This window comes from Purpureocillium takamizusanense, chromosome 6 (genome assembly GCF_022605165.1).
Source record: "Purpureocillium takamizusanense chromosome 6, complete sequence".
Lineage (NCBI taxonomy): Eukaryota > Fungi > Ascomycota > Sordariomycetes > Hypocreales > Ophiocordycipitaceae > Purpureocillium > Purpureocillium takamizusanense.
The window spans coordinates 1,822,691-1,835,953 of NC_063073.1; the positions used below are offsets into that span (position 1 = coordinate 1,822,691).

Sequence of the window (13,263 nt, forward strand, 5' to 3'; positions counted from 1 at the left end):
GGGTCCCCTGATGAGGGCGTTCCATGCGTGGTGGAGGCCATCTCATTCTCATGCCGGACGACTGATGAGTGGAGGTTCCAGGTTCCACTACTAGCAGCCGCGTTACCACCCACACAGCGCCTGCGCGTGTGGCCTGAAGAGCCAGAGCCAGCACCTCAGTGGAGCATTTGAGAGGTACCTTAGGCACAGTAGGTACCAAGATGTGCGGCAGTACCGTTGCTGCCGTGGGAGCTACGAGGTGGGTACCTTAGTACTGGATGGAACCTCAATCCTCAAAGTGCGCACCCCTCACGGGGCGGAGACGTCATGGTGGTGCCGGCGATGTAGGTCACTGCAATGGATGCCCTTCGCTCATTCAGTTGAGCCTTGCCGCCTCTGGTGCTTGTCCGTCAACGTCTGATACACCGGCACCGGTAGCCCAGACCACCAGCCCATTGAGTCTGGCAGTAGGATGGAAGCACTTACCATGGATCACCACCACCACCACTAACGTATTGGCGACTGACCATCTCACGGGAGCTACCACGGCTGTTCTCTCTGTGCTGATGACGGCGGCGTGGTGTCTGGCGCCGCCGTCCCCCCCACCCCCGGTCGCCGTTCTCACTAGCAACAGGAACGACTAGCGCTGCAGCTCTTCCAAACCTGAACCCTTAGGTGGCAGCCGGCGCTGCAATTGCCCCCGGCGGCTTGCGCGGGCGCTTGCGGTAGCGTGTAGGCATGTGTTAGTAGTACCTGCCTTGGTACAGCAGTGGTGCTGGCCGTAATCTAGCAGTACTACGTCGGGCCATGAGGTGGATGGATGGAGGCTGGCGTGGGCGGATGGCTCGGCTTTCGTTGCGCTGTGGCGACGACATCGACGGGCACCGCAATTTCCAGTCGGGGGTTTTTGGCCGGGCACTAGTTATCATAGGGGGGACGACGAAGGCCGGGCATCGCTTCTCCCTCAGCCAGCCAGTCAACCTTTTTTTTCTTCTCTCCCACAGACGACGGAACAGCCTTGTTGCTTCGCATGGGCACGTAAACTTGCAACTCACCCCAATCCACGACGTCCCTTGTTCTTCCGCCCCGCGCCCGCGACCCGCGCTGGCTGACTGACGTTCCCGATGCCTCCGATGCCGCTCTGCCGCTGATTTCGGGTCAGCAGCCAGCTCGAGCCTCGTTCGCATCGCCTCGTCCGGGGCGCGCGCACGTTGCGTTGCGTACCCTACCTCTTTTTTTTTTTTTTTGGCCGGACCGGACGTTTCTGCTAGGTACTACGTACTACGTACACAACGCACCCTCACTGTGCACTCGGGTGCGGGAGACCTTGCATGATATCGCACGCCCCTGGCCGACCGTTTTTATTGAAACACCACAAACCGCTCGTGAGCCTGCGCCAACCAGCACCAGCACAGCCGCCGCCGGCCAACCAACTACCTACGTACAACGTGTAGTAGTAGCAGATTGTCAACCGACTGCCTGCTGCTGCCGCCACCCCCCCCCTTCCCCCCCCAGCATTGATTGAGCCGGCCCCAGAGACAGAGGGAAAGCGGTTTCATGTTTCCCGGGCCCCGCCGGCGTAGCAGAAAATCGAGACACAACACGCGCGCAGCAAGCTCTCATCAATCTCGGGACCCTGTCCTGGCCTCTCTATTCGCGGCAGCCCGCCCTCGTTGCTCCCTCTCCACATTCTGCTGGTGAGTCGGGCTGTTGCAGCACGCATCTCTCTGCACCCACGGCCAGCGCGTGCCGCATCGCAGCCGCCCCCCTGTGCGGCGCCGCACGTACGAGGTACATGCGACGTGGATCAGCATCGGAATTTGGCATCGAGACAGATCCAGGGTCGCTGTCGACGGAACACACGATTGAGGAGTCCTCGCGCATACCTGGCTGGCCACCTACGCTGGCAGTAAGCACACGCGCGACATCCCGAGACGCCTCCTCCTCCTCGCCCGCGCCAAGGGTCCGCGACGACAACGACGAAAAGGTCGACTGACGGGGATCATCACGAACCACGACGAGACGACTTGGAAGACGAAAAGAAAAGACGATTGTTGCCCGGCGGCGCGTGCACCTTGACCTTGGCCGACAGACGAGGTAACCCCCCTCCCCACCCGTTGGCAACTGCACCGAACCGAACGAACCCTCCATCCCTCCTCCTCCTGGCCTTCCCCCCCTGTCGCCCGCCGCGGCCGCTGCAGCTGCACCACCTTCCCGGCTGCCAGCCTCGCCCTCCGCGCCGCCGCACAGGCCCCCCCATCCGCGCGCGACGGACAGACAAGCAAGCCCTGACCTGGGCGCCCCACCCCCTCCAGCATCCCACTGCACTGCAGCCAAGGCCTCTCTGCCGCCCGCCGCTGCGCATAACGCATTCGAGGCGCACACCGGGACCATGTCGCAGCGCGACCCCCGGAGCCGCCAGCGCCTGCGCAAGGCCCCTCCTAATCATCATCAGCAGTTCCAGCAAGACTTCCAGCAACAAGTGCTGCACGAACACCCACTCCTACTCGACAACAAGAATAGCAAGGCCGCCGCCGCCGCATCCTCCTCATCCTCCTCCGCCGCCGCCGCCGTGTCCTTGGCCGCCATCCCGGACCCTCGTCCTGCCGCTGCCGAAAGCACCGTTGCCGGAGACGCAGGCCATGTCCGTTCCTCGTCTCCCGCTTCGCAACCCGCCTCTCCCTCGTCCGTCTCGTCCTTTTCGTACAACTCTCCGCAGCGCTCGACCCCTCGCCCTCAACCTCGCCCTCACCAACCCGTCGACGACAGTCCCACCGTCGGCCGCCTCATAGCCGTGCCGTCGCTCTCTTCTCTGGGCTCGTTACCACATCCCGCGTCGCCAAGGTGAGTCGCAATCCCACGCCGCGCCGGCCTGTGCTTGTTGGCCATGGTCCTTTGATTTGATGAGTCCTTTGATTTGATGAGTGGATGGGTGAACGGGACGGATGGCCTGCCGATGGACCGTGATTCACGAGCGCCTGCCGCCATCACATCTGTCTGTGTCGCCGCAACCCTCTGCCTGCGCTCTGCCTTCTCCCTCTTGCTGCCCTTGGTCCCTCCCGCCCTTTTGAATACCCCCCCCAGTCCATACTCATCACGGAAATTGTCGCTGGGCCCCATTGTCTGTTCCCGCCGCCCACGCTGCTCACCTCTCGCGGACCTGCCAGCCAAACTGCCGGTGGTCCGTGTGGAGGTGCCCTGCCAGCAGGGACGCCTTGGACCGTCGTCGCCGCTACCACCCCCCTGTCGCTGTCGCTGTCGCTGTCGCTGGTGCTGTACGGAGCGCCGAGGACCCTGGTTTCACTTTCGCTCGCCGTCTGTGCCTGCGCATGTCACTGTCGTGCGACCTCGACTTGCTAGCCTTCCCTCTTCTGATGCCTCGGGCTGACACGCCGCGCCGTCTCTCCAGATCTCCTCGACCACCGATCCCAAGCCCATTATCTACAGCGAGCAACGTGGCGCCGTCTCCATCGCGCACGAGTCCTCGACATCCCACATCCCCGTCCAGCCAGGGCCTGCCGTCCCCCATTGGACAGGGCCTGCCTGAGAGAACGGCGCCTTCACAGGAACCTGTCGGCCAAACGGCTTTCTATAGCGACTCGTCCGCCCCGTCGACGCCAGACGAGGAAATACCAAGGTCCGTTTCGCAAGCCCGAGCTGCTCTTTGCTGCCCCTAGCTGCCCTGGCGTATCCGAGCACGCTTTTCCCCGTCCAAACGAGCCTTCTCACAGTCTATGCTTCGCAGGTTAACCTTTGCAAACACCACGAATGACACCCGAAGCGTCTCCGACCCCGTAGCCTCCAGACCGACGCCCTCGCAGGGCCGTTCGCCCCCGAGGGTGCCTAAGCCGCCCATGGCAGCCCCCGTCATGGCGGCCACGGGCGAGGTGCCCAAGGGCACGCCTCGGAATGCCTCCATCGACACCACCATTTCTACTGCCTCATCTACCCTGTCGCTGAGTAAGGGCAGCGGCAGTCCGTCAAAGCCAATCGATGTCGCGGGCCTCATCAAGACGGCAGGCAGTCCCGAGGCCGTCATCGAGCATCTGCTCAAGGAGAAGCAGTCGCAGGCACAGCAAAATTCCCAGTTATGGCGGTTGGTCGACAAGCAACGGGCCATGATCCTTGGGCTGAATAAGGACCTTGAATCTGCCCTCAAGGACAAGGAGAGATACAGGAAGAAGCTCAAGGAGCTGATGGCCAACCCGGCGGTGATGAAAGCCGCAGGTGGCCCGCGAGGGGATCCGGAGCCGGAGCCGGAGCCGGAGCCGACAGGTCGTCGTGGCCCGCCTGGCCCGCGCGTCGACGTCGACGTGCCAACCCGCGAGCCCGACTCGCCGAGCCTCGACTCGGACAGTCAGAAGAATTCTCCTATTGATATCACAATGGCGCCCTATCCCATCACCCCGCCGGCAGATCGGCAGCAGGTGCCGCATTCCGCCGTGGGCGAGATTCTCGACCCAAGACACATCATGCCCAAGCCACAGGAGCATGCCCTCGACAAGTTCGACCACGAGGCGGAAGAGAGGGCTGCCGACGAAGAGCGCAAGGAAAGGAAGGAGGAGTCTCTTCGCGAGATACCTTACAACGTCTCGCTGCCTCCATCGCGCAGCCTCCCGAGCGATCCACCGAGCGTCCCTCCGCCGAAGCCCCCTCTGTCCCCCCCGCTCGTCACCATCATGGAGCCGACGCCCCAGCCTGACGAGGGCCTTGGCAAGTTCCCAGCTCCGCAACGGAAGGCGCCTCCAGCCCCGTTGCAACTCAGTCAGCAAGCTCGCAAGAGCGCGGCGCCACCTGAGGATGACGACTCCGACTCGGACTACGACGACATCTTGGACGTTGGACACGTGGGGCCTGAGCCGCGAGGTCGGCGCCGGACACGCGAGGAGGATGACCGCGAACGGGAAATCATTGCCTTCAGGGAAGAACAGGAACGGAGCGCTTCCAAGAAGAGCAAATCTAGCCAGGCCAGGCTGTCTGCGGAGACGAGCAGTGCGCCTGATCCCAAAGCCGCCGCCGCTCTCCTTGGCCAGGCACATGGCGACGTCCCTCCCTCCCTAGACGCGATGCTTCACGTTGACCACAACGCTGAGCTAGCACCCCCTCTCCGAAGCCCCGGTCTCCCGGTCAGCCCGAGGCCGTTTGGCAACGCCCCAAAGACGGCGGCGTCAGCGGCTTCGCTGTCACCTAGATCCGGAAACTCGGCGACTTTGGGCCCCCCAATGTCACCCAGACCTCCCCGTCAGGCGATTCCATTGCCGCCCAACACGCCCCTCGTGTCTCCGGCCATGTCAGGGGGCTCGCCGTCCGCTCAAGCCACCAACGCGGGCTCGCGCGCGGACGATGCGACAGACGCTGGCGTTTCGGGCAAGGGACGGTCGGCCACGGCCGAGCGTACCAAGATCTTTCGCGGATTGGTTACAGACGAGTTCCCCGATCTCTTATTGCCGCCGAACGCGCTGCCCTCGATCCAGGTCAAGGTCGCGTCATCTCGCATGAAGCCGTCGCGCGCAAGCCTGATGTCCCTTACGCAACTAGAAGAGGACCCGGTGTTCACTCTCGCCATCGCCTCTCGGGCGGACGGTGGAGAGCTCTGGCGTGTCGAGAAGGACATCGCGTCTCTGAGCAAGCTGGACCAGCGACTGAAGCAGTGTCCAGCCGTCACGGCCAAGACGCCAGACCGGTCACTGTTCAGCGGCCACGCCCCGGCAAAATTGGACGCACGACGAGTGGCGCTAGAGCAGTATCTAGACGAGCTGCTTGACACGCCGCTGGACGCAACGACGGCAGTGGAGCTGTGCAAGTACCTGTCCAGCAACACCCTACCGCCTAACGCGGATGAGACGGGATCGGCGCTCAGAAGCAGCCCAGAGACTGGCAGCTTCAAGATTGGTACCGACGGCCGCCCGATCCGGAGCGGCTACCTGACCAAGAAGGGAAAGAATTTCGGCGGGTGGAAAGCCAGGTTCTTCATCATCGAGGGGCCTCACCTCAAATACTATGAGACGCCGGGCGGAGCTCACCTGGGCACCATCAAACTGCAGAATGCCCAGATCGGGAAGCAGTCCCAAGCCAGCAACGAGGTGCAGTCGCCGTCGCGGCTTTCAAACGGCGAGGAACTCGACAACCAGTACCGCCATGCCTTCCTGATCCTAGAGCCGAAGAAGAAGGACTCGCACAGCCACGTTAAGCATGTGCTGTGCGCAGAGAGCGACAAGGAGCGTGACTCATGGGTAGACGTCCTGCTGCAGTGGATCGACTACCGAGACCCCGACGACCCCGACGCGAAGAGCTCCAAGGGCGCCTCCAACGCGCATGACCGCCAGGGGTCCGGACACGAACACTCAAATGGGGCCAAGGCAAAGAAGAACAACCAAGGCCGGCCCAACCATCAGCCCGCGGAATCGGATACGTTGATTGGCGTCCGGTACGACACCACGCACGCTGGGGAGACGCCTCAGGGCGTGCCGGGAGGGCCCAGGTCAGCGATGGGGCTCCCCGAGCACTACAGCTCGCACAACCTCGCTGGAGAGACGATGAGCTCCCAGTCGAACAAGATCATCTCGGCGCCCAAAGACCCGCAGGTCATCTCCGACTCGGCGGCATGGGGCAACAAGCAGGGTCTGTCGATCCCGACCAACGACGAGAAGAAGGCTAGGAAGCGAAGCTTCTTTGGTTTTGGCCCCAAGACCCGGTCATCGTCGGACGGCCAGGACTCCCTGTTTGGCGGCAGCGAGGCCGGCTCGGCGGCGACGCCACCGCAGGCATCGTACCACGGACCTGTCCGTCAAGTCTTCGGGGCGCCGCTGGCTGAGGCGGTCCGATACAACCCGCCGGTGGACGTCAACGTGCCGCTCCCCTCTGTCGTGTTCCGCTGCATCCAGTACCTGGACCACAAGGACGCCATCCTTGAAGAGGGCATTTTCCGCCTCAGCGGCTCCAACGTGGTCATCAAGCAACTCCGGGAGCGGTTCAACAACGAAGGCGACATCAACCTGGTGACGGACGAGCACTACCATGACATCCACGCCGTGGCCTCGCTGCTCAAGCTCTATCTCCGCGAGCTGCCCACCACTATTCTGACGAGAGACCTCCACCTCGACTTCCTGGCAACCACCGAGATCACAGACCGCAAGGAAAAGATTACGACGCTGGCCGAGCTTGCGCGAAGGTTGCCGCAAGCTAACGCGACCCTGCTCAAATACCTGATTTCATTCCTCATCAAGATCATCAACAATGCGGACATGAACAAGATGAATGTGCGCAACGTGGGCATTGTGTTTTCGCCCACGCTGAACATACCCGCACCGGTCTTCGCCATGTTCCTGCAGAACTACGAGGCCATCTTCGGCGTTGACCCGGAGCACTACGAGCTGCCCTCTCCGATGCCCGAGTCCGACTCACAACATGGGCGAGTCGACGGCCCGCCGCGCCTTGACCCGCCGGCACGACCATCTACGTCGGGCAGCGCCTCGCCGCACCGCCAGCCGCGCATGGACTCGATGAGGGACCACGCCAGGCAGACGCCGACGCCGCCGCTACTGCAGAATTTGCAGACCGCCAGGGGCTCGCCGACGCCGCCTCTGGGGACCGCCCGCTCGCAGTACGACCTGGGTCACAGCATTCAGTACAACACGACGTCCAGCGTGTCCTCGCGGCCCGCGTACGAGAGCGTATACGGCGTCCCCGCGGGCTCTGAAGCGTCGGGCTTCCATCCCGCGCCGCGCGCCGCTCCGGGATACGACCGGCCCATATACCCCAGCGTCAACGACGAGCAAGGGCCAGGCAGCTCGCAGGCTCAGGAGCAGCCCCAAAACGCGAACACGAACGCGAAGCGACGGGAGAGCTTGGTCTACATGGGCGGCCTAAGCGGCCTCCAACATCATGGATCCAAGAGCCGACTTCGCGAAGAAGCACGGTTTTAAAGCATAGAGTACACGGAGCACTCCGTTTCGGCTTTTCTGCTTTTTTTAACGACACGACATACCCGTTGGTTCGGGAAAGAAGCGATGATACCACTGTTTCTGCTGCATTTCCTTTCTTTCTATTCCTCCACGTCTGCGACACACTACACGACTAAATTACGGCGGGCATCCGGCGCTCCTGGGGAGGGCGAGCAGCCCAGAGATGACTGATTTGGTTTTGTTTGGGTCGTTGGATAACGACCTTGCTTGGATCTGGCGTTTGTCGCTCATGGCTCGCTCCGGATTGCTCGGACATCATTACGGATAGCCAGGCACACATGCACCCTTGCGAGATGCTGCTGACAGCACGGGAACGGGAAAGTTTGGAGACGCTTTTGCGAATCTGTATACCAGGCTCGTCTCGGCGGCCACAAGTTGGTAATACCCAAGTTGGTCTTGCGTCGTTTTTGTTTTTCTTGTTGCCTTCTCCTCCTTCTTTGCGTTCTCTCGCTTCATGCCGCCGTTTGGTACGGGGTAACCAAGGTCGGATGGTTTCGATGACGTGTGGTCTCGGGGAATGGATCTGGGGCAGAGCGCTAGGTTGCTAGCACTTACTTTCGCACAGGGACAGAGAGGGACGCAGGCCAAGAGATCTCAGACAGAGAGACAGATAAAGCGAGGCGTTGTGAGATTCGTTTATTTAATGCGTGAGCGAGGTTTCGGGTGCGGCGGCGCTTGACCGGCTGGCTGGCTGCTAACCTGACATTGTTGCTCCTTCTCTACTATAACGAACACGGGGAATTGAAAGACGGACAGCCCCAATGGGTTGGTAGATGAGACTTTTTCTTTTCTCTTGCCCTTGTGACCTCATCCCCCTAATGGCGTAGGGGGATGACACTAGTAGACATTGCTTGTTGTCGTGGTGCTACGTAGTGGTGATTTGAGACGCTGCTGTGGCTGCACGACTACCCACCCCGGCCCTCACGAGACATGCCATGACGTTGGTTCAAAGGAGCTGGCTGGGCTTCTCGAGGCGTGCGTAGATGGGATTTCCTAGTGGTATCATTCGTTGGGTAGGTAGGTACATGTGACAGGCGGCAGCAACAACAAAAACCCCAGAGAAAGGCGGCTTGCATGTGCGCGCATAGATGTATTGTACAGGAAGAAGAAGGAGAGAGAGACAGAAACAAGAAAGCCCCCAAGTCCAAAACGCTGAAACCCGCGCGCCTCTCTAGTCAGTCAGTCAGTCAGTCAGTCAGTCAGCCCCCGTTACCCAGCCAGGCAGCCTGCCAGGCAGCCCTCGCGCCGCCGGTAATATCAAAAACAAACGCCGATGATGATTGATTCCCCTCGTAACACCAGTCGCAATGGCGTGCGTGCGTGCGTGCGTGCGTGCGTGGGAGGAGAGGGGGCCCCTAATGAGGGACGGGATGTCGCGTCCTCTCGGTAGAGTCCCCGGAGAGAGAGAGGGAGAGGAGAAGAGGGAGAAGTGTCAAGGTAGAAACCGGGTTCACGACGCCAGCGCGGGGTCAAAACTGGAAAAAGTTGGGATCGGGCAGGCCCTGGAAGGCATCATTGACCCACGGCTCATTAAAGATCCTGGCGGCCTCCCCTTCGAAGAGCATATCCTGGGCATCCATGTTGAGGCCCAGGCTCTCGAGGTCGACGCCGGGAGGCAGGCCGGCACTGAGGTCCATCATATCCGGGCCCGGGAGGGGTGTCGGGCCCCCCTGCTGCTGGTGCTGCTGCGGATGATGTTGGTGCTGGCCCATCCACGGCGGTGGATATGACAGCGGCGGCTGCTGGTGCTGCTGAGGTGCCCCAGCGACCGGCCCCATGGATGAGGAGGCGGTCGAGTCGGTCGGCTCGGTGGAGTGCTGGTCGGCGCCGGCGTTGGCAATGGTCGGCGTCCCGACGCCGGGAACGGTGTCGTGGAAGAGAGGCTGTGGAGTCTGGCGCATGTTGGGGAGGTGGTTCATCATGCCCGTGCGGGACGGGCCGCCGCTGGCGTTGTTGGCTTCGCGGCCCATGGCGACCTCGGAGAGGACCTGGAGCGGCGTGTTCACGTCGTGCCTCGGCGGCGGGATGAGTGGCGCCTCGGGGGGCGTGAGGCTCGTCCTCGTCGATGAACCGGGCCCGTCGCCGGCACCACCACCGGCAGTCCAGCTACTTAAAGCAGGGGTGGCGGTGCTGGCTCCGGCGGCCGCCGTGCCCGATCCTGAACCCTCGGCCTTGCCTTGCTTGAGGAACCAGCTCCGGAGCATGGCGAGGACGATGAGGAACTTTGCGGCGGGGCGGCACTTGTCGTCTGCGGCGGTGGTGCGGAACTTTTCGAGCAGAGCGTCGAGGTAGAATTCGACGCGCATGTTGTCCTTGTTGATGACCTTGCCTAGCTCCGACTGCGGGTTCGAGGCGGAAAAGTACATCTTCATGAGGATGACGATGGCGTAGGCGACACGCACAAAGGTGAAGACGGGCAGGCAGCGGATGTTGAGCACGTCCATGGCTAGGAAGGTGCCGAAGATGCCGTCGACCGCGGCCAGGCACGCTGAGAGGGCGTTGATGTGGGCCGCCGAGAGCGACTCCGAGTCTAGCAGGCCGTCCTTGATGACCTCGGTGTTGAAGGGCGGGCGGAAGCCATCTGGCGGGGTCGGGCTGTGGAGAACAAGCTCATGCATGTAGAGGCTGAGCAGATTGAAGCTGATTTTGAGCGTCGCTGCGAGCGGTGAGAACAGAGGCGTGTCTGTCAGCCGGGGACGAATACGTATGCGGCAAAAGACGAGGAGGGGGCCAGGGGGAACTCACGCTGCATCATCTCTTTCGGCACGCTATCGCGGTACCTGTCCAAGTCACGTTCCAGAACGCGCAACGCATACTGGGTCCTCGCATCGAGGATGTTGACGGTGGTGGCCGGCTCGTCCATGGAGAACTGGATGCCGATTTCCTCGCCCTTGCGGTGCGACCAGACGAGGTGACAGAAGTACTTATCGGTGGGCGCGGCGTCGGGCGACGTCTCCAGCACCTCGACGCACTCGGTCATGAAGGGCGTCCAGCGGACGAGGTTTGGGCGATGTAGGGCGATGGAGGTGTTGGCGGCGAGGTAGTGACAGGCGAGCCAGGTGCGGCGGCACTCGATGCTCGTCGGGTCGGGCTGGGGCTGGCGGCGGAACTGGTTCTCGCGCCAGCTGAAGGGCGGGATGCTCCGTCGTGGCGGCGCCTTCTTGCCGAGGCCGATGTCGAGGGCCATGACGGCGGCCATGTGGACGAGCTGGTAGAACTTGAGCTCCTCGAAGTGCTCGGGCGGCCAGTACCATATGACGGCAACGTGCAGGGCCTGGATTAGCTCGAGGTTCTTCTCGCCGGCAACGATGATCTTGTGGGCAAAGAGAAGCATCAGCTCCTTGTGCAGCACGCGCTGCAGCCCGTGCATCTCGGACGCGGCCGCCGCCATGACGGCGAGGAAGAGATATGGTTTCGTGCGGCGCAGCTCCGTGACGGACATGCGCGGTGGGAACACGACGGCTGGCATGTGGCGAAGCATCGACTCCTTGTAGCGCGAAAAGAGCTCGGCTGCCTTTTCCATGGACATCAGGCCACGGTCGACGATGTCGCCTTCTGTGGACCGCGGCGCGAGGGACGCCCAAGCGCCGGTACCGCTCCCGCTCACGCTCCCACTCCCGGCATTGGCGCTGGCCGTGTCATCGCTGGAGCCCTCGCGATGGTCGGAGGGGGACGATGCCTTCCGCTTCTGGCCTGCTGTGACCAAGGGCTCGTCGAAAACGGAGGGCCGGTGTGGGTGATATCGCGATTGTTGCTGTTGCCCCGGCGGTTGCGCTTGCGGCTGCGAGTCGGTGGACCAGCTCCGCGCCAGCCCGCCAGCGGCTCCGTTGCCCCATATCGTGGTGAGCGCATCGCCGGCGGATCTGTCTCTTTCGGGCGCTGGTGTCGTTGAAGGCTGCGCCTGCGCCTGCGAGCCCACGGCGCCCAAGGATCCTGGCCCTACGGCCGCCGCCACGGCGCCCCCGGCGGCGCGCGCCTGCAGGCTCGCCGTCAGGGCGTCAATCTTCTTCTCGAGCTCCGACACCCGGCTGTCCGTCTTCTTCTGCCGCTTGCGCGTCGGGGCCGTGACGATGCAGCTTCGGCCGGCCTTGCGGCAGCGCTTGCACGGCCCATCTTCATTGCCCGGGTCGGGCTCGCACCGGACCTTGAGGCCGCGGCAGGCCTCGCAGGCGCGCGCCTTTTTGGCCTCTTCGGCGGCGCCATCGCCATGCTGCTGCTGCTGGGGTGGTGGTTGATGTGGTTGCTGCGATTGTTGTTGTTGTTGCTGCTGCTGCTGCTGCTGCTGCTGCGGCAGAGCCGGCGGCGGTCGTTGTTGGTCGTGATCGTTGTCTTCGTCGGGCGTGCCTCGGGTCGTCGTCGTCGCCGCGCTCTCAGCGCCGCTGCTGTCCTCAGACTCTGCCCCCTGTGACGCCACCGACGGGTCCCTCTGCGCGTCCGCCGCCATGTCACCAAGCGACGTCAATTGCCCACCCTACGTCGCGATCTCTGCAGTCGCCCGTCGTCGCCGGCGTGGGCGCGGTCTCTGCGGAGGCGTGGATTTAGGTCCCTTGGGCGCACCGCGCGCGCGCGGCCGTGTCTCATCGGCGTCCCCGCCCCCTCCCTCGGGCGGGCCGGATCGCGGGCTGGTCTTTCGTCGGAGCACGCACAGGCCCTGGGAGGGAGCTCGCCCTCTTCTTTTCGCGGGGGGACGGGAAGAGAGACGGACGGGTGGACACACGCACGCGCGGAAAGACACTCTGTCGAGCACGTCTGCAGTCGGGCCGCTGCGCTGAGCTCGGTGGGTTCGGTAGTGGTGGAGATGGTGGTGAGGGTCGTGAGCTCGTAGCGACAGCCGGAGCAAGCTTCGTCACTTGAAGTCAAAACAGAGGAAGACGCTTAAGTAAGCCGACCTCGGCACTTGTTCGTGACAAATCGCTGCCGATACTTGCTCTTTTTCATCCCCGTCTACCGATTCGTTGAATTCGATCATGTGAAAAGTAGGAGCGGGAGACAAAATCTCATGGCGCTCATTCCGCGAAAAGGAGGGGGATATCTGGTGTGGTGTGGTGTGGTGACGCTGCTGTCCCGTTGCCAGGCTTCGTCGTGGTGCGTTGCTGAGCCGCCCGCCTCTCGCTGCTCACATTCGGGCCAAGTTAATGCGGAGTGCTTCGACGTGCGGCCTGCATGTTACATCGGGGTAGCTCCTTCGCAAATAGAAAAGTCAAGTCTTACCAATAGTAATTTTCAATTGATTTGCCACGGCCTTTGTACTTCGTATAGGCGATTGTCTTCACATGCGTCTACCGAGAGGCCGGGTAAGAGCACTCACACGAGCCGAAGC

At 62.6% G+C, this 13,263-nt stretch overlaps 2 protein-coding genes across 4 annotated transcripts; one reads left to right on the forward strand and one right to left on the reverse strand.

Moving 5' to 3' along the window:
* Positions 1 to 935: 935 nt before the first annotated feature.
* BEM3 (Rho GTPase activating protein) lies at positions 936 to 8,722 on the forward strand. Of its 3 annotated transcripts, XM_047988502.1 has the most exons (3): positions 936 to 2,823; positions 3,389 to 3,616; positions 3,725 to 8,718. In XM_047988502.1, exons 1-3 carry the CDS (start codon positions 2,372 to 2,374, stop codon positions 7,902 to 7,904), a joined length of 4,860 nt encoding a protein of 1,619 aa, XP_047844498.1. In that variant the 5' UTR covers positions 936 to 2,371; the 3' UTR covers positions 7,905 to 8,718. The 3 variants fall into 3 exon arrangements, with proteins under 3 accessions (XP_047844498.1, XP_047844499.1, XP_047844500.1); XM_047988503.1 differs by having other exon boundaries at positions 936 to 3,616; positions 3,725 to 8,722; XM_047988504.1 differs by having other exon boundaries at positions 3,389 to 8,722.
* A 70-nt stretch (positions 8,723 to 8,792) lies between these two features.
* JDV02_007051 (uncharacterized protein) lies at positions 8,793 to 12,920 on the reverse strand. Its single transcript, XM_047988505.1, has 2 exons — positions 10,689 to 12,920; positions 8,793 to 10,599 (listed from the first exon to the last, which is right to left on the reverse strand). Exons 1-2 carry the CDS (start codon positions 12,385 to 12,387, stop codon positions 9,413 to 9,415), a joined length of 2,886 nt encoding a protein of 961 aa, XP_047844501.1. The 5' UTR covers positions 12,388 to 12,920; the 3' UTR covers positions 8,793 to 9,412.
* Between the last annotated feature and the right edge of the window lie 343 nt (positions 12,921 to 13,263).